Source organism: Neospora caninum, chromosome Ia, assembly GCF_000208865.1.
Source record: "Neospora caninum Liverpool complete genome, chromosome Ia".
Lineage (NCBI taxonomy): Eukaryota > Apicomplexa > Conoidasida > Eucoccidiorida > Sarcocystidae > Neospora > Neospora caninum.
Genome location: NC_018385.1, coordinates 1,238,442 through 1,258,528, shown reverse-complemented (window position 1 = coordinate 1,258,528; position 20,087 = coordinate 1,238,442). Strand labels below are relative to the sequence as shown.

General features: G+C 55.2%; 1 protein-coding gene across 1 annotated transcript; it reads left to right on the top strand.

Moving 5' to 3' along the window:
* Positions 1–1,683: 1,683 nt before the first annotated feature.
* Positions 1,684–20,087, top strand: NCLIV_001370 (putative DEAD/DEAH box helicase; the record flags this gene model as incomplete). The annotated part of the gene is made up of 24 exons (XM_003879633.1): positions 1,684–3,263; positions 3,690–3,816; positions 4,130–4,254; positions 4,742–5,237; positions 5,771–5,886; positions 6,565–6,910; positions 7,253–7,536; positions 7,880–8,168; positions 8,398–8,535; positions 9,484–9,672; positions 9,961–10,080; positions 10,722–10,907; positions 11,678–11,842; positions 12,612–12,778; positions 13,317–13,626; positions 13,865–14,068; positions 14,535–14,763; positions 15,172–15,407; positions 16,070–16,211; positions 16,640–16,841; positions 17,634–17,788; positions 18,436–18,725; positions 19,063–19,614; positions 19,986–20,087. 24 exons carry the CDS (start codon positions 1,684–1,686, stop codon positions 20,085–20,087), a joined length of 6,750 nt encoding a protein of 2,249 aa, XP_003879682.1.

The following is a 20,087-nucleotide window of genomic DNA, read 5'->3' as shown; positions in this document are numbered from 1 at the left end:
CGCTGATGTCAGAGACTGCGTCCCCAGTGCTGGTGGCCGTCTGCGGACGAGCGACTCGGTGAACCGCGCTCTAGCTGCACATCTTCCACAAAACATCCTGTTGTAGAAACGGAGTGACACACACGCCGATTGCGGAGCGAGATACCAAGCTAGCGAAGAAGCCGTGGTGCTTTCCGTGGCCGAAGCAAGACGCTTTTTCAAGTGTGTCTTGTCTCATTTTTCGTTTGGGGGTGGCCTGCTGGAGCGCCGTTCAGCTGCGGGACAGAGAGAGCGGCCGACGGGAGTCTTCAGAGACTGCCTCTGTTCAGGCGTTCCTTCGGACCTTCCACGAGGCGCTCCGGCCACCAGTCCGGCAACGTGTTGCCAGGCAAAACACGGGTTTCCTCTTTGCCTCTAAAGCTCGCCTTTTGCCCGACAAAGCCTCATTGGCAGCCTCGCGCGCGCGAGCATTCCGTGGCGGCCCACAGAACGCGACGTCTCTCGCGCAGAGTCGCCGCATGCGCACAGAGCGAGCGGAGAAAATGTAGGGGGGTCCCTCTGCTGTCGAGAGAAGGCGACGTGGACAAAACCAAGGGAAAAGGAGCGCCGCCATCTGTTGTCTTCCCTGCACTGCGGAGGGGTTCACTGTTTCGTTCGCTCCTGTGTCAGGCTTTTCTCACTTGCAGATTTGCGCTCTTTCTCGCGCCGCAAAAACCCTCGTCGTTTCTCATCTGTCGCGCTTCGCCGGTGATGTCCTGTTTTTTGGCTGCGCAAAACGTCTTGTCTTTGTGCCATCTTCACGCTGCGCCTCTCAGTTGACCAGAAGACTTCTTTCCCGTTTTGTTCGTGGTTCTGTGACCTCGCATGCACTTTTCCTGGCCTCGTGCTGTGCTCACCGCTCCTGCCCCACAACGCCAGCCGCCGGATTCTTTCTCACCACGGGGGCTTTAGATGCAAGCGCAGAGCCCTTGGCAAACATTCCCCGTTTCTTCGCGCATCGCGCCTCGCCTCGATTTCGCACGCTCCACCCACCACCTGCTTCTCTTCTGCCGCTGCTGTCCCTCGCCGTCGGCAGTCCCAAAAGTGGCCTTCCGGCAGTACGGCGCTTGTCTCAACCCTGTTCCTCCCTCAAGTTGTTCTGCCTTTTCAGAGATACATCGTGTCACCCGCCGACCCAGAACGACTCTCTCTGGTCGAGTCTTTTGCTTTGCATGCTGCTCTCCACCGTAGGTCTTCTTTCTCTTGGCTCCGCGGCCCCGTGGCCTCGCTCACCAATCTCGGCTGTTGGCCCCACTCTGGCGACTGCGTCTTCGTGTGTCTCGTTCTCTTCTTTGACTCCGCCCTTCTTCCCCCCGTCTCCTTGTCCCCCGACCTGGCTGACCGTGCCTCCGTGCCTCGCTCGCCCCCTTGTCTCTTTCTAGAGTCGCTTTCTTCGACGGCGAATCTTCTTCGCGCGTCTTCTCGTCTCTGTTTGTAGGCCTCTCTCTCCGCCTTTCGCCTGCCGCCTCAGGTATTTTCACCTGCCGTCTTCTTCCCTCTGATCAGTCTTCCGCCCTCCCTCTGTCCGTTTTCCTCTTCTCCCCCGCTTCCTTCTCTCGTCTGTCTGCGCGTGCGTTCTCTGTCCCCTGTCGCGCTGCGCCTCACTTCGCGTCCCCATCTCGCGCGCCATCCGGCGTTTCGCCCCAAAATCCATTGCGGAGAACGATGCGAGACGGAGACCGGCCCCGCCTCGGGCGCGGCATGAGTGACCCGATGGCGTCGCTCGAAGGTGCCGCGGCGTTCGCCGGCAAGCTGAAGCCGACGAAGGAGGAGTGCCTAGCCGAAGAGCACGAAGGCCGCGTGGCGAGCAAGACAGACGCGGTCGGAACAGTGAACGACGCTGCAGGCGCCGAAAAGAGCAGAGACGATTTGCGCGACGCCGGCCCTGAAGGCAAAAGCGCCGGCCGAGGCGACGGCGCCCTCGGCGATGAGGAATTCTACGCGGAAGGCGTAGCGGCAGTCAGCATGGTGGAGGAGGACGAGCTCGAGGCGCCGCTGCGCATGCTGAGTTGGTGGGCGGCGTTGCTCCCGCAGACCCGCGGGGAGGTGATGACCGAGTTGGGCGGCAGCTACCTGTTCTTCGTCCACGGCGACTCGCTCATCCTCCATCTCTTACGGAAGAACTACGTGGACCTGGACGTCGAGCAAGGCATTCAGCCGCTGCTATACATCCACTTGATCGAGAAGCAGCTCCTGTCGCTCGTCTCCGCGGGCGCGATTTTCCACCTCGTCTTCTTCCGCGTCTTTGAAGACGTCGCGGTGGGCGACTCCCGCGACGCCGTCCCCGCGATGTTTCTCCTGATCCGCGAGCAGCTCCTCCTCTACTTGAGCGTCATGAAGATCGACTTCACCGTCGTCGACGACTGGTTTTCAGGCGACTGGCGCAGCCTCATGAAACGGAAACACCCCACCTTCCTCCTCATCGACGACATCCACTTCTCGCCCGAGGAAACGGGCGACACAGAGGACGAAGAAGAGGAAGAGGAGGAGGAAGAGGAAGAGGAGGAAGAGGGGACGGGGGAGAGTGCGCGCCGGGCGCTGTGGAAGCTGCCCGGAGGGATGCCGACGGAGGTCGTTGCGCTGCAGGAAGAGGCGAGGAAGAATGTGGGAAACCGCGGTCGGGCCTGGGTCTCGTACCTGCTTCAGTCGCTCATGCTCTCGTCGTTGTCGCGCAATTTGCATGTGGCGCTCATGCACGACTGCGTCTACAAGAAGACCAAGGCGTACTGCCTAGCCATTGCGCCCACCGTCGCCGGCGCGCTCTGGGTCCAGCTGGAGAGGAGACGCAAGGCCGACGAAGAGAGACGGAAGGAGGCAGCCGAGGCCGAAGACAGAGACCTCGCAGAGAACCGTTCGGGCGGCGCGGAGGCGGAGACCGAGAGAGCGGACAAGCAAGGCGAGAAACAAGACGCCATCGAGGAGTTCCACGCTCGCGAGCTCATGTTGCGGGCTCTCGAGGTGTACGGCGGCCTGCTGCTGCCCGAAAAGGACGAGGAAGAGATCGAGAAGGAGAAGGAGGAAGAAAAGCAGCTGCTCGAGGAGGTCCGAAAGCTCGGCGAGGGCGGCGGGCTGCGACAGCTGCTGGCGGAAAAATTCTGCGTCTTTTTGCGCGCCATCGCTGCAGAAGAGGACGACGGAGAGGACGAGGAAGACGAAGGCAAAGAGCAAATCAAACAGTTCCTCGCCATCGGGAAAATGTTCCTCATGACTGCGACGGTCATGGGCGAACTGTCTATCCGCGAAAGGTATGGCCGTCGTGAACGATGCAGGCCGCTGAGCATCCAGGGGGACCAGCGGAACGAAAGCACATAGAGAAAAAAGGGAAGACGGCTGGGGGAAGGACAGACAAACAAAATGAGGAATAGAGGGGTGAACCGCAACCAGGAGGGAGAAGACGGCAACCGGAGGGAAGCAGAGGACCAGGCGGGGAAGACGAGCGGAAAACTCACAGCTCGGTAAAGAAACGTGCCACCAACGGAGAAGCTCGAGGAGAGAGAGGGCGTGCCTGGCTGTAGGTCGGGACGTCGCGGGTGGTCTTGATCGCTCCGGTTGCGGCCTGTCCATCGTTTGCTTTCACTGGAGGTTTGCGTTTCGCCGTGACTGGGAATGCACGAGAGACAAGACGTGACGCGCACTCACGCAATCCCATCTTTTTATCCCCCGCTTTTTAGGAGTCACTACACCGTGTCCTCGAAGGCGCCGTTCATCACTGAGTACCTCTACGCGCCGCTGAAGTTGTACACCACCGAGGCCACCAAGACGCTTCGGCAGCTCCGTTCTCTGTACACCTCGTCGACCGTGAGCAGCCTGCCTGTCTCTGGGGATGCGCTTCACACCACTCACTTCTGCCTGTGGCGTGTTTGTCGACATTCCTCCGTTCTGTTGTCCCTGCGCCTCTCGCTGTTTTCTGTGCACGACTGGGCGCACGTTCACACACACACAAGTTTACCTCTTCTCGATCGAGTGATGTTCTCGTTTCTGTTTCTCGTGGCCGTTCCGCGTTTTCTCCCTCGTCGTTCTGCTCGTTTCACGTGTTAGTTTCCCGTCCATCCGTCCAACCTCGCAACTCTCCCGTTTCCTGTTCCTGCGCTGTGCGCGCGCGTCCCCCCAGGAGATCGCAGAGGAGCTGCAGAAATCGATCCTCATTCCCGAGGAAATCGCGGACTTCTTCGACGGGAAACTGTTCTTCACAGTCATGGCTTACGCGTGCGACTTCGCTCGAACCTCCTCAGACTGGTAGGCAACGGCGCGTGAAAGAGACGTCCGTGTTTACTTTTGCCGTGCCTTCAGGGCGGTCCCTCTCCTCAAGTCGCTTTTTCTGTGTTCTGGGCTCTCCACGCATTGCCCTGCCTCTACAGTACCTTTCCCCGTCCTCAGCCCTTCCTGTCACTTCGTTTCTTCCTCTCCCTTCTCTTCTTTCCATCGGACTCCTTACGACGCTCTTCTGGAACACGTCTACCCCCCGCCGTCATCATGCGCTCTCGGACACGGCAGTCTCCTTCGCCTCACGCGTCCGCGAGTCTCCGGCCCATCTTCCCCGCTGACAGGAGCTCGTCTGTTGTTTTTCCGTTTCCCCGCCTTTCGCCAGCCTGGCTGCCTTCCCCACTCATTCCCCCCGTCCTTCCTCCGTCTCTTCTGCTCTTCTTCTCTTCTTCTCCTCAGTGTCTCCCCACGTGTCTCCATGCGTCTCTGTTGTCTGTTGACGTGCTTCGATTGTGTGCAGGAGTTTGCCGGCGTCCTTCTTTGGGTTGACGGCGAGGGGCGTTGAGATTCTGGACGGGTCCTGGCAAGCCGTCGTTGCGTCACATCCGTCCGCAGTTCCGCTGTTTCTCCAACCGCTCTTCCCGATCGATTTGCAGCCTCTCGCATCTCAGCTGGAGGCGCTGCCTTTGCCCCTCGCCGACGCGCCTGAGCAGGACGAGGCGGAGGACGTGGAGCCTTCCGCTCATCTGCTGGCGCTCCACAACAGTTTCCTGCGGAAGTTCCGCGCTGCGGGGCCCGAGGGCGCCTTGCCGCATGCGCCGGCGACCTCGCTGGAGACTTCCGCGGAGCTGCGCAGGCGCGAACTGAAGATCCGCAGAGAAGGCGACAGTGAAGAGGCCGAGCGAGAATCCGAAAGCGATCAAGAACGCGAAGAACTGATTGACCGGGTTGAAGAAGCTGCAAACGACACGTTCACGGAGCCGCCCCCCGACGGGGCCCTCGACTTCGCAAAACTGGTAGGAAAATCGGAGAAGGCGCGAAAAGAGGGAAAGCGCGGGGGTGGACAGAAGGCGATTCTCCGGCACGTGGCGCCAGGCGTTGTCGTGCCGCTCTTGCGCAGTTGTGGGAGCTCGGCTGGGAACCAGAGAAGCTGCTTGAGTTTTGATCAGAGAAAAGAAAAGTATACTCGGGAAGGTCTGGTGACCGTTTGTCTCTGCAACGACCCTTTGAGCCGTCGCGGGGTTCGTATTCAGACCGGCTTCTTGCATCTGGGTTCGTGTGTTCCATTTTGTGTCCACACTCGGATGCCTACCAGTTTCCACGAATTCCGTTTGTTTCCTCTCTTCTCTTTACCCGCGACGTTCCCAAGGACAATGCGCCCGTCTGTCTTCTGCCTTGTCCTCTCCAGCGCTCCAGCTCATTGTGCCTTTCGCGCGTGCTCTGGGCCAGCAGGGTGTGCGGGTCTTCCTGTCTTTCGCTCTTTCTGCCTGGTTGGTTTGCGCGGCCATTTCTCGGTTCGAGGGCTCTTTTGCGTGTCTTTCGTCTGCAGCAAATGTGCTACCTGAACAGCCAGGAGTACACGCCGCCGGAGCGCGAACTCCAGAAGATGGAGCACATGAACGGCGAACAGAAGCGGAAGCACCTGGACATGCTGGAGCGTAAACGGTGAGGAAAGACACATGCGGGGAGAAAGCCTGGGGAACGCCGCCTTTCACGCCTTTCACTGTAAACCTCAACTCTCTACGAAGCAAGCGGCCGCATTTCCCCCTCCTGGCATATGAGGCGTACGCTCGCAGAGGCGCCTGTACACCTGAATGGTGTTCCGGCGTCACGCCGATGTGTTGCATAGGGAAACGCCCGTTCCAACGACTCTCCGGTTACCGTGGTCTTTTCCCTCTGCAGTTCATGCGCGTTTTGTAGATTCCGCCGCGCCTGTTGATGCGAGGCGTGTGCTCAACTCAAGACACACTTTGACCTACATGCCTCGCTGCAAATACACCCAGTCCCTGTCTCCTGTGGTCGGCCGTCTCGTCCTTGTCGAGGATTCAAACCTCGGGTCTTTTTAGTCAGGAATGTGTTCCGTCTTTCAGCGCTGGCTATTCCTCCACGAGCCGTCGCCACGGTGTCGGAAAAGATGTGCCTGTTTCCAAGTTCTCCATTTTGGCCTTTCCGCCGGTTCAGGTGTATAGTACACCCCGTGCTTGCTGGGTCTCCCTCCAGCGCGTCGGAGGCGTCGCTTCCGCGTTTTGAAGGGGAGTGCACGGGCGGCGCCCGCGCGTTTCCGTAGGCGAATCTGGCGGTTCATTTCCACGCTTTGCGTGGAATGTTCTCCCTTTTCTGCAGAAAGCAGCAGCTGCAGGTGACCATTCGGCGTAAGGCGAAGAGTCTGTGCCCGTACCCGCTGCATCTGCCGATTTCGGGGGCGTACGACGACAGTCATCCGTGGATCAAGATCGACCAGGAAGCGCAGGAGCGAGAGGAGGCGGAGCGCGCCGCAGACGGGCGCGGCGCGCCAAAAGGCAAGAAGACCGAAAAGGACAAAAAGGCCAAGCCGACAGCTGCGAAGGCGGGGAAGGAGGAGACGAAGCCGCTCAAGAAAGCCGACTTGATTCGCATGAAAAACGCAGGCGTCCAGCAGAAAAAGGTCCAAAACCTCGACGCGGAACGTCTCGCCGACCTCGAAAAAAGGGTACGTTCTTCCAAGAAAACGTGCGGCTTTATAGAGTCTGCCGCATGCACGGAACAGGCGATCAACGGCTAGCGGCGTCCCCCTGTCTGCTTCCCGGCAGGTGGCCTGGAGAAATTCTTTGCCTTCCTCTGCATCTGACCCTGCTGCTGGGCGGCTCTCGCCGTCCCGTTCTTCGACAGGAAGAAAGCGCTGTTTGTTCGGCAACACACGGTCGTCTTTTCGTTTGGCGCGCTTCTGTCCCGTCCGGAGTTTGCCTGCCTCCTGCGTCGCTGTCCTCCTCTCTCTCGTTTCTTCCCGCGGTCGGGCTTCAGTCGCCGTGTTCCCCCGTGTGCTGCGTGCCAGGTGGAGGCGCTCTGCGCGGAGTACAATGCGCTGTCGAGCCGCTCGTCGCTGCAGTCTTCTTTCTCCTACGCAGGCTGTACGTACAGCCTGAGCGCAGCGAACCTTTTGGCGCTGCTCCTCGACGTCCTAGTGGGTCCGAGTCGCCGCATGTCGCTGATTCTCGGCTTCCCGTACGTCACGCAGCTCCTCAAGATGCGCGACGCGCAGCGAAGCTTCATTATGAAAGTGCAGAAACTCGCCACAGACGCCTTCTCCGGCTTCCGCAAAGAGTGCATCGATTCCAAGTGAGTACACACCAAACACGACCTCTAAATACCAACGCGTATTTGCGTTCGTGCTCCTCTGGAAATCTGTAGAGATGCATATGATAGATATATGCCTATGTGCATGCATGTATGTATTTATGCAGGGGCGAATGTATGTATGTATGTATGTATGTATGTATATATATATATATATATATGAATTTGAATGCGTGTCTCCAGAGCTGCGTCTTTGGTGTGCCTTTGACCGCAAACGTGTGGGAGTTCGTTTTGTGTCTTGATGTCCTTGCGTCTTTTCTGGGGCGACGTCGGTGGGTCGAGGCACCGAGCGTTCTGGGCGCTGTGTCTCTCCACCTGTGTGCAGAGCGCATTTTGCAGAGATGCAGAAGCTGTTTAATGCCTTGTTCCGCATTAACGTGGAGGCCTTCCGGATGTTCAAGGGAGAGCTCGAGGGGAAGGAAATCGAGGACATCCAGCGGTCGCTCTTCTCCCTCGGATTCAACCAGGCGGCGGAGCGCCTCTTCGAGGAATGGAAGGTGGAACGCCTGGCCTACCTGGACGCGTTGAAGGAGCAGGAAGTCGAGAAAACAGAGCAGCAGATGCTTCTTGCTGGCGGAGGGAAAGGCGGAAAAGGCAAGGAGAAGAAAGGAAAGGTACGCCAAAACCGGGCATTCGAGTCACACTTCGAACCCGTGCTCTCCTAACGCTTCCACAGACTCCTGAAAAAACCGGAATGCCAAGGGCCGTGCCGACTGCATGAATCGCGTTCTGCACACTTGTGATGCATGCGTCGAAGATCGCATCCCGCGCATCGCCTGGCGAGTCTAGACAGAACGGCACAGCGGTTTGAGTCGGCGTGCCGCGCTTTCGCGTTTCGTGCAGGACAAGGCTGACGCGAAGAAAGGGAAAGGCGCAAATGCGGCTGCGGAGAGCAAAGCGAAGAAAGAGAGTCTTGCAGCTCTGGATGTACACCGCGTCTCTCGGGCCATGCTCTTCGATTTCCGCGTCAAGAAGGGATCTGTAAGGGACACGCGCGCGTCCGATCTCCGTCTCACACCCTGAAAACGTTTTTCTCCATATATATATATATATGTATATATATATGTATATATATATATATATATATGTATATGTATATATATATATATATATATATGTATATGTATATATATATATATATGTATATGTATATATATATATATATATATATGTATATATATATATATATACATATATATATATATATGTATATATATATATATATATGTATATATGTATGTATATATGTATATATATATGTATATATGTATGTATATATATGTATGTATATATATGTATGTATATATACATGTATCGGCCTCTGTCGCTTGCTCGGTCTCTCCTTCCGTGCCTCTCAGAGACTGTGTGTCGCACTCTCTGTCTTCGGACGACGGTTTTTCCATATGCGCCTACGGGGTGTCCTTCGGATTTTGTTTTGTCCGATCCTCTGCGGTCGGGCCTGTCGCTCGCCATGTATACACCTCCGGACTTGTAGGTCGGCTCGTGGAGAGATTTGTGTTCGGTCGGGGGAATCCGCGGCGTTTTGTTTCCAGGAGGCGTTGGTGCAGCTGCGATTCATGGGAGGCGATTTCCAGAGAACGACAGGGTCGCGGACGAAGAAAGATCCTCGCGTGCTCTTCACGCCCGACTACTGGCAGGCAAGGCAACCGTTTCCGGAGAACGCGAACCGGAAAACGGCGCAGCGGACGCGCAACAGAACCCCTGAGAAGAGCACGCTTGCTGCGCGAGTCCCTTCCCGTTTGCATGCCGCCGCATGTTTCCTCGCTCGTGGTCTCCGTCCACCATCGGGTATCGGGAGTTCGCTCCAAAGTTCGCGCGGCGTTCCGGGAGCTTCGGATTGCTCTGCGCACATCGGAGAAAGGGGCGTTGGACACCGGCGCGTCTCTGGGTTGTCTCGCGCGCGTGCAGGTGCGCCTTCTGGACCTCATCGATCGCCGCGAAAGCGTCTTCGTCACAGCCCCCACCTCCAGTGGGAAAACCTTCATTTGCTTCTACGCCATGGAACTCGTCCTCCGCTGCCCCATGCGGGGCGAAAAGGCCATCGACAACGATGCCGTCATCGTCTACGTCTCCCCCAGCAAAGCCCTTGCTGATCAGGTACATATATACACATATATATATACATATATATATATATATATATATATACATATTCTGCTTGTATGTACGTATTTATATAGGTATTTTTGTGAGCGTATTTTTGAATGGATAACGAAAATACATAGCTGGAATTCCATATATATATATATATATATATATATATATATATGTACATGTGTAGGTTCCGGAGCGTTTGGTGGGTCCGGGTGAGGACGTTTCTCTCCTCTGAGTGTGGATCTCCGTTGCTGCGAGGATGGGTTCGATGTGCTGGGTTTTTCACCACAGGTTTACGCCGAAGTTCATGGGCGTTTCTCGAGCAAGACTTACTCCGCAAGCGGATCGAGGAAATACCTCGCTGCAAACTTTGTCGAGCGCCAAAACTCAGAACCTCCTCTTAACGCCCAAGTAAGCGACCGCGCACCTCTTTGCCCGCGCATCTCGTATCTCTACATCTTCGCTCTCTAGCGTCATTTAGGCGGTCTTTGTTCCTCTCTCCAGCACCCCTCTTTCTCTTCGTCTGTAGCGTTCTCGCTCTCCGACTCTCTCTGTAGTGTTCTATCTGTTCATTTTCCGTCTTTGTTCGACGATCCCAGTGCAAGCGCGTCCATTCCTAACACGAAGTGCTCCTCCCCCCCCCCCCCCCCACGACCACCCTCCCCCCAAGCCTGCGCTCCGTCAGGCCTTTGAGGCGTCTTGAAGAGAGGCCTCTCGGAAGAAGCGAGCGCTCGGGTGCGCTCGGGGCGACTCAGATCCGTGAACACAGAGATCCAGAGTCGCATACAGCTGGAGAAACAGATCTGCAAAGGCATACATCATATACACCTCTACATATGTATATATATATATATATGATTGTGCACGTATTTATTTATGGAGGTGACTACGAAAGGAGATTGAAAGTAGCGGATGCTGAGAGTGGACAGTTGTGGGGACGCAAAGAATTCTGGAGGCGTCGTGCGCGGTGGGGTGTTTGTGGACGCGCCTCCGTTTTGTGCCTGTGGGATCGTTCGCTCGCATGCTCTCGCGCTTCGCGCGTGTCTCTGCAGGTCATCGTGACGCTCCCTCACATTTTGGAGATGCTGCTGATGAGCGGCGCGTTTGCGCGGTGGAACTTGAATCTGCGCTACGTCATCCTCGACGAAATCCACTGCATCAGCGAAGAAGAAGGAGGCTCTCAGTGGGAACGTCTCGTTAAGCTTCTTCCCTGTCCCTTCCTAGCCATGTCGGCGACGGTACGCTCCATCGCCAGAGCTAGGAAAGACGGAAAGCACACGTTTACTCCGCGCGCTCCTTACGAAAGGCCTCGCGAGTCCCAGACGTGTGCACAGTCCCCTTGAGTGTTTATCGTTCTCCGGGCACGCGCCTAAATAGCTTTTGATTTAACGCGAGATGCGGCAGACATTGTGCAGACGTGCAAACCTTGTATCTGTATGGGTGGTGAGGCTTTGCGTCTACGTAGGAGGAGAGGAAGTCTTGGTTGTCGTTCCGAGCGCTTCACCCGTTTGGGAGAGGCTGCGGACACTGCACGCGTCAACGCTTTGGGATAAAGTGGCGAGCAGGAGACTATACGTGTCGCTGCGAAACTAGGGGGACACAAGGCGCTCGCGTTCTCGCGAATACATACACAAAGATATATATATATATATATATACAGGCAGATGGCGTGTTCGGTCTGTTTGTGAGGTGTTTCATCCGCGCCTGGAACTTCAAGCTCCTGCACGTGTGCACTGGCCCCGAGGCAAATGCGCGCGGGAGTCTCTTTATCGACTCTCTGTCTTGCGTCCACGATAAGATTCGTGGCGCTGTGCCAGAGGTGAGACGGCGGTATGTCCCCGGTGTGTTGCCCAACTACACATATACATCATATATATATATATATGTATACGTATATATATGTATATGTGGAGTTAGTAAATTCAGTGTAGATACGCATTTGGATGCATGCATGTAAATGCGTAAGACATTGGTGCATGCACGAGGGGCCATATGTGCTTTGTGTCAGGTGGGAAATCCTGATTCCTTTTTGCACTGGATGCGGTCGGCGAATCCGAGCACGCCCATCACACACATTGACTACAAGGAGCGTTTCTCGGATCTTCACATGGTTCTCTACCACGAGAAGAAACTCCTGCCTCTGAACCCGGTTTGCTCCGTCCACTACGACAAGGTGAGAACACGGCTCTCGTTCGTGTCCAGTTCACTCGCCTGGGGACGCGGTCAGGCCGTGCCTCATCTCCATATCTATCTGTATCTATCCATATCTATCTATATCTATCTATATCTATGTATCTATATCTATCTATATCTATGTATATCTATCTATCTATATCTATGTATATCTATCTATCTATATCTATCTATCTCTCTATATCTATCTATATCTATCTATATCTATATCTATCTATCTATCTATCTATCTATCTATATATATATATATATATATCTATATATCTATATCTATATCTATATCTATCTATCAATACGCATCTGTATTTATATGCATGTACATCTTATCTCTATATAATTATTATATGGATATGTGTATATTATATGTATATATATATATATATATATATACATTCTCGGGTGCGCTTGGGGATCTTCGCCTCTTCTGGGTTTTCCAAATTGGGCAGACTAGGTTGGGTGACCGGTCCTTTTTTTCGTGTGTCGTAAAACTGCGTTTTGTCGACGCGCGAGCGTCAGAGGCGCAGGCGTTGCGAGTGGACAACCGCCACCGGAAAGGCCCTGACGGGCACTGAGGGAAGGGACGGTCAGGTGCCTTTCGGCGCAGGCTCTTCTCAGTCTCGGTCAAGGCAACGCTTCGTTTCCGCGGTTGCGGCGGGCGGTGCCGGGAGCACACAAGCACACACGTCTAGAAGTGTGCGCCCCGGAATCATCAATTTTTCCGTGGGCTGTGGGGCTCTCCGCTCGTTCAGGTGAAACTTGGAGGTCTTGCCAGCGACTTTTACGTCCCGCCTAACGACGGCTTGAACGTGTATTTGTTGATTCGCTCTCTGCTCGGGGAGAAACATCCCTTCTCGGAGCAGTTCTTCCCTGAATTCTACTTTGAAGGCTGCTCGGCCATCACGAAGAAACAGTACAGGTGAGTTTTCCCCCCTCCCCCCCCCCCACCGGTCAACCTATTCGGCCGGGAAAGGAGAGGCTGTGCAGGCAAAAGATTCAAGCAGGCACGGAGGCTCCCATCCGGCGAAGGCCTCCTCAGCGCTGAGTGTTCAGACAGTCGCCAGATGTTGTCCCGACAGAAAAGAGAGACAGACCTAACGCGAGCTGCCTCCCGCCTTTCAGTGTTCTGGGTTTCTTTTCGAATCCCCTAAACGCATGTTTTGGCCGTTCCGTGCGGCGTTGCCTGCGTTGCCTTTGCTTCGACATGTTCGTTCGCCCTCTCGCCATGCCTCGCGGCGCCCTGTCAATGCTCTCGCTCTCCAACCTGCTCTGGGCGACTGAGGCAAAAGAGGATCTTCGTGCTGTGCAAAGGGGGACCGAGCCCGTTCCCGCACGCTCCCCTTTACACGCGCGCCGCTAAGTGCCCGCCGTGTGCTGTGTCTCCGGAATCTCCCTGAGCGCCAAACCGGTGGGGACCCTCGGCGATGACGTCTGGCGTGTGTGCTTTTTGGGCGCAGATGGTACTGGAACACCCTTCGCCAAGCCCTCGTGGACCTCGTGCAGAGAGAAGAAATGAGCGGCGAGCAGTTTGCGGAGTTCCAGCAGGCGCTGCAGGATGATCCAGCGACGTCGTGGACAAAGCAACTTGCGTTCTTCGAGAACGTCGAGACGCCCATGGCTGGTGCAATCGCCAAGGCCCTCACCGCCGGAAGGACCGAGGCCAAGAAGGCCGAGGCCAGGAAAACAGACGAAAAGGACGAAAAATCCAACTACCTGGAATCGGTGATGGAGGAAACGGAGTTCTGGAAAGCGTACCTCGACCCCGATGTAAGAGGAGAACGACGCGCCACTCTCCGCAGTCGGAAATCGCTGGTGTCTTTCTTGACTCTTGCCGTTTCCCGCGTCGCTCCTTCTTCTCTCCCTTGTTCTCTTTCTTGTTCTCTTCCATATTCTCTTCTTGCATCGCTTCCTTTGTCTCGTTCGACCCTTTTTTCGTCCTTCTCCCCTGTTTCTGTTTTTACCTTTTCCTCGCATGCTCTCTGGGCTTCTTCTTTTGTGGCCGCAGAACTTGATTGCGCTCTGCCGACAGCTCGACGCGGCGGAGTTGCTGCCTTGTCTAATTTTCAATTTCCACCGGCAAGAAATTCGTCAGATGGTTTTGTCCATGACGAAGCGTCTGAAGCAGCTTCAGCTGGACAAGTACTACGGTACCGAAGAGGCTGCCTACCGCACGCGTCTGGCCAACAAGAAGCGCATGGAACAGTATCAGGTGCGGCCTGCAAAGCCTTGCTGTGCCTCGCTGTCCCAGAACACATGCATTCTTTCCGTACTCCGTACACACCTTTCGCCGCTGATCTCGGCATGCATCTCGATATATATATATATATATATGCATGTGTATGTGGATGTGTATGTGTGGATGTGTGTGTGGCTGCATGCATCCATTTTGAGATATGTTTATTTAGGTGTATTTGCATGTCTAGAGACATCTGCGCATCTACAGAGGCTGGATGATGAGCGGGCCAAGAGGCCTCCTTTCCTTGACCCTTTTCTGTCTGTATTCACACATGCATCTACACGTACATCTCTATGCACGTATATGTATGTACACATGAATGTGTGGGGAGACACCTACATACCGCTATGCATGCACATGCGTGTTCGCTGTGCAAGTGTGGAGCCGTCTCCATGGGCAGTTTGATTTGTGTGCCGTCTCCGGACCAAACTTTTGTCAGGCGGCTCTGGCGCAAAGAGAGATGGAGGAAAAGATGCGCGGTCTGTCGTGGCAACAGCGTGAGGCTCAGGGCTTGGGAAAGAACGAGACAGGATCCCTGGAGGACGAAGGCGTCCCCCCGCCACCCATCGACATTGCCGAGGAAATCGATCCGGAATTCTCCTTCGCGTCTCTGAAGGCGATGGGCACCAACTTCGACGACATTAAAGACATCATTGAACGCGTGAAACGTAAGTGTCTCTTCCACAGCCTCGAGGCAAACTGAAAAACTTTCGGCGCCGTGCCCCGTCACGGCGGCTCGCGCCTCACAGAACAGGGAGACTTACTTGCCGCGAATAAATATCGAGATTACACACACAGTAGTGTGCATCTTCACCTCGCAAAAATATACGCCTGCATACATATTTACATTTACGTATTTATGTCTGCGCATATACATATATATATATATGTAATTAGACATGTATCAATGCGTATATATATGCTTATGTATATACGTATATGCATGTGCAGATATAGGTATGCATCAGTGGGTTTACGTATGCACTGATGTGTCCACACACGCATCTATGTGTATAAACCCTTAGCTCGTGCTTGATTGGACTGACTTCGCGTATGTGCATGCGATTCCTTTGCAGGTCGGGCAGTTTCGGCGACGGATCGTCTGTTGGTGGAGGCGCTGCGGCGAGGCATCGGCGTGTACGACAACGGTTTGCCGAAGGCGTTCAGAGAAGCCGTGGACATTCTTTTCCGGATTGGGTACTTGCGCATTTGCATTTGCAGCAACGCGCTCGCTCTCGGGATGAACATGCCGTGCCGAACGTCGGTCTTTGCCGGCGACTCCTTCATGCTAACTCCCACAATGTTTAAACAGGTACGCTCCTCGACAGTGTTGCCCGGAGAACAGCCGGCGGCAAGATTCCACCACACAGAGCCGGGGCGAGGGAGAGGTGGGGAGGCGCAAGAGCGACGCGGTGTGCGGACTACAGAGGGTATAGGCAGGTTACCTACTTGTACAGTGTGTGCATGGAGAGAAGGAAGGATGGCGGAGATAAGAGTTTGAGGAGACAAAGAGGAGAGAGAAAGAGGGAACGGCCAGCGAGAGGTGCGAGTCAGGATAAAAGAGGGGAGAGGCGCCGGAAGATCGAACCAGGTAGACTGACGTGATGTGCGAGAACATGTGTAAAAGCGACAGAGCGAGAGAGGATCGGGCGTTTCACCCACCTTCATCATATCCTCTTCTGAAGTCGCTCGTGTCGTCGGCGTTTGCTGTCGCCGTCGAGGAAGAAGTCCTGATCATCTCGGCCCCGCGAGAAAGACTCTTTTTCTCGGATCCCTCTCACGAGCAAGGGGATACCTCCGCAAACGTTGGCCTGCACGGTTCCCATAATGATGAGCATTTCCCCCATGCGTGTTCCGTTATCTACAACTATTTAAATGGAGAGAGAGAAATCGACATAGATATGGAGATGTCAGTGTGTTTGCAGGGAGAAGTGTGGATCGATGGAGATGCGTGGTGTTTTGTTCTTTCCTCAGTCGGGCGGTCGTGCCGGCCGTCGTGGATACGATGCGGCAGGGTACATTCTTTTCTGGGAAGTTCCCTTCAGCAAAATCAATCGACTCCTCGAAGCGCGCCTCCCGATCTTTGGTGGAGACTTCCCCGTCTCTCCGATGCTCAGTACGTTCTCCGACGCAAAGTGCTTATCCATATCTGACCAGATCTACCGTGTATATTGATACATATGGGTATATAAATATATATCTGTATTGCATTCAATTATAAACGCATAGAGACACCTGAGGTGGGATACAGGCCGGAGCAGCGAGGCATCTGTAGCAGCCAGGGAGAGAAAGGGTATAGCAGAGAGGACGGGGGTCGGGATGCCTTCCCTGTACGTGTGTCCGCCTCTAAAGACCAACCCAAAGGCCGAGGAAAGCGACACAGGAGGGAGAAGGGCTGGTCTGAACGAGAGCTGTCGTCGGCAATCGCTAGTGGACAGGGTCTCCTGGCGTTTCCTCTTTGTCGGGGATTGCATCGCCACTGCAAACAGAAGGCTTCGCTATGTGCATTTCCCCGTTTTTTGTGCATTTTCGGGATTGCCGCAGCTCTCCGAACGCTCCGCTACCACGAGCAACTGGAGAGGCTGGCTGTGGAAGGAGACGTCCTCAATGCGGCGACGGTAGAGAAGTGGGAGGCGGCGCTCTTGCGTCTGTATCTGTATCCTCTCTTCGCGGTGTCGAAGGACAACACGCGGCCGAGCGTGGCGTACGAGGAGAATCTGCGCCTCTACGTCAGGTTCCAGTTCAGGTGCGTCAGAGACGCGCGAGCGAAACGCGACACGCCTGTGGTCTCGTGGAGAAAACGCAGTCTCGAAGGCAAAAGTGACGCTAAAAATGCGAAGCTGCAACCTATATCGCTTGGGGCTTGCCGCTGTCCCTTTCTGAGCGACTCAGCCGGGAAAAGACACGGACAAGACCGGAAACGTCGACTTGGGCTTCCCGTCAACGTCAAGTTCATGCGGAGGGACGGAAAGTGAATGGGGCAGAAAAAACTCGGGATTTGCGACTGCTTTCTCAGAGCTATGCGTCTGCAGACGTCGGCCGCGCTCGGTCACAGGCGGCCTGCTCACGGGTCTTGTCTTTGCTTCTGAGGACGGCTTTTTGCATGTTTTCCGGTGTCGCTGCATGCGAGTTCCTGTCTCAGTTCCCTTCCTCATTTGTTTCTTTGCTGCTCGCGGGTGGTGCGGGCTTTCGCCGCTGCGCCAGAAGAAGCTCCAGAAAGGCCCAGGAGTGTGGAGGCTTCTTCCGTTTCTGTTGGAGAAGTCCCGCACACTTTTTGTTCGCGCCCTCGCTTCGACCTCGGGGTTTTTCGTCCGGACTGCTTGCTGCACGCGAGAGCGGGGGTGTTTTTTGGGTCCGAACAGTTCGGCGGATCGAGTTAGAACTCCCTGCGTCCTCCGGATCGGCCCGGAGGGGCTCGGATTCTGTCTAAAATGCCCAGAAAGGCTTTTTTCCTGGAGTCGCGAAGAAGCCTTCTTGGCTCGGCACCTCTTTATGCCTCTGTCTCACTGTTCGACGCCCCTCCCCGTTCTGTTCTCAGGTTTATGACGGACTTGTTGCAGCGCCTGGGCCTCTTGCACGACGGCCGCATCGAGGACGGCTTCGGCCACGGCATCAGTGTGTGGGGTCATATGGTCGAGTTGAGTTATCAGCAAGAGACGGCAGGTTTTCTTCTGCATTTTCTTCTCTTCTCAGGTCAGCACCCGTTTGCGCCTTTCGCGGGTTCGTGGGCAGTCTCGCCGCATTTCCAGTATCTGCAGCCTTTTCCTGTCGCGTTTTGTTTTCAAGCGTCGAGTCGGGAACGCTTCTTGAAGAGTTTAAAAGAGGTGTAGGCAGTTCGATATGTGAATGTCGCCACCGCGGAGAAACGACAGGAGTGTTTCTGGCCAAGGTGGAAGGCGACACCGACCAGGGTCGTGTCAGCCCCACGCAGGGTCGCTCTGCGACGCCCTCGAGTTCACTTTTTTGCGTGCAGTTGAGTTGCGCGTGTTTCCTGGTGTTGCTCTCCGTATTTCGGCGGATTCTCTGAGAAATGTCCATTCGTTCCCCCCCCCCCACCCCCCCGCGCGCTGGGTTACATCAGACACCAGTCTCAGACCTGTTGGTCTGCTACTCCGCATTGGTCGCATCTGCACGGGAAATCCACCTATTTCGGGTGCCTTCGCTTTGTGTCTGTGGTGTGACGCGTTGCCCGCCCCTTCGCCGTGGAGAGTTTTTACAGACGTCGGCGCCTCGAAGAAAGACAAAACCTGGTTAGCTAGCCGAGTAGAGACCCGTTCTGGTTCCCTCTCGCCGCGGAGGACTGTTTCGGCTTCTTTTCTATCTCGTGCATGTGTCTGCAGGCCTCCTTGAGGAACGCCTAGCGGAGCTGAAGAGCGAAAAGGCGCGCGAGGCGCTCCTGCTGCACTTCCTGGCCACATGCATTTGCCAGCAGACCGTTACCTCAGGTCAGTTGCTGCGTCACAAGTTGCGCCACGAAAGAACGATGGCGCATGTCCGACAAGAGTCCGGCTTCCAGAGGGGAGCGCTGGTCGTGACAGAGAAAACGGCGCACGACGTTCCCCAGTTCCGGCCGTTCATGGCCCTTCTCCCCGATGAGATGGAGCAGGCGATCCAAGCGTACAACGAAATGGTAAGGTTTATTCTGGCGTTTGTGTTTTGCAACTTTCCCCGCGGCGAAAACCGGGGGCGGTACTGCTCTAGTGTCGAGTTTGGTCGCCGGTGTGTGTGCGAGTCTCGCGTGATGCTACGGCAAAAAACGGATGGGGTGTCGAAGTTCGCCAGGCTCGCGTGTCGTGTCACGCAGTGGATCTGCGCCGCAGCGTAGGTCCGCGAGGTCCATGCCCCCAGAGGCGGCCAGCGATTCTCAGGAGTCTACGCAGGGGACTTGGGGGGAACGGACGGTTTCGATGGTCCGTGCTGGCCACACGCGGGTTCTCACCGCCCTTCACTGTTCTCTGTCTCCGCAGGCCTTCCTGACTTCTGTGCGGTGCTTGCGAGCTGCGGGGACTCTCTTGGCGAACCGGGAATCGAACGCGTCTGCCGAAGTCGAGGTACCGTTCTCCCACACATCCTTCCCTCGCGAGAAGAAGGACAGGGAGGAGTCGGAGAAGCGCACGGGAAGCAAGGACCGATGCGTGAACCGCGAGGCGTCTGAGTTCTTTACGCTGTATCAACGGCTGATCCGAAGCGGCAAGATTCGCTCGCCATTCACAGCCATCTGTTGCCGGTCCGACTCAGATTTCAAGTCTCTCGCAGAACTGCAGGACTGCGTTGGACCGTCCACGCCGTTCTATCCGGAAACGATGAGTGCAGAACTGCCGTGCGCCTACACCTGGATGCGCTACTGGGATCCGAAGCAAAAACGCGAAGTCAAGGCCAAAGTGCGCAATCAGAACCAGTACTTGATGGATCTTCGTGTCACTGGCACGTTCAAGCATGTGACGCGTTATGACGAAATCAGCCCCGGAAAGATCTGGTTTTTGATCCACAATTTCGTGGATACACTTCTCTACCTGAAGGTAAGCAGTGAAAGCAAGGTGTCGACAGAGCGCAGAGGGTCGTCTGTGTGGCCGGAATCACAGCAGTGGACTCCATTTCTTCTCTCACGGGCGTGTCTTTACCACGTTTTTTCAGAGGCATTTTCGAAAGGGTGGTAAAGTGAAATTTTATCTAGAGCGGTTTATTGTACCAGACGAAGCGCTGGAAACGGGAAATGCGGGGCACCTGCCGCAGCAGAAAACGCATGTTTGCAGCGATTTCGTTTTTCGGTTTTTGGCGAGTATTTATTAATGTGGAAATCGCGGAGAAGCGTGACGAGCGTTTCCTTGCTTTTCACCGTACCCGTTGTCCATTTTTTGGTATCTTTGTCTGGCTTTTTCTGTTTGTACAGCGCACTCCACCGCAATGCGTCGAAAAGAATCCTGTGTCCCACTCGGTCATTGTGAGCCTGCACCAGGCGATGAACGAAATCTTCGAGAAAGAAAGCAAGTAA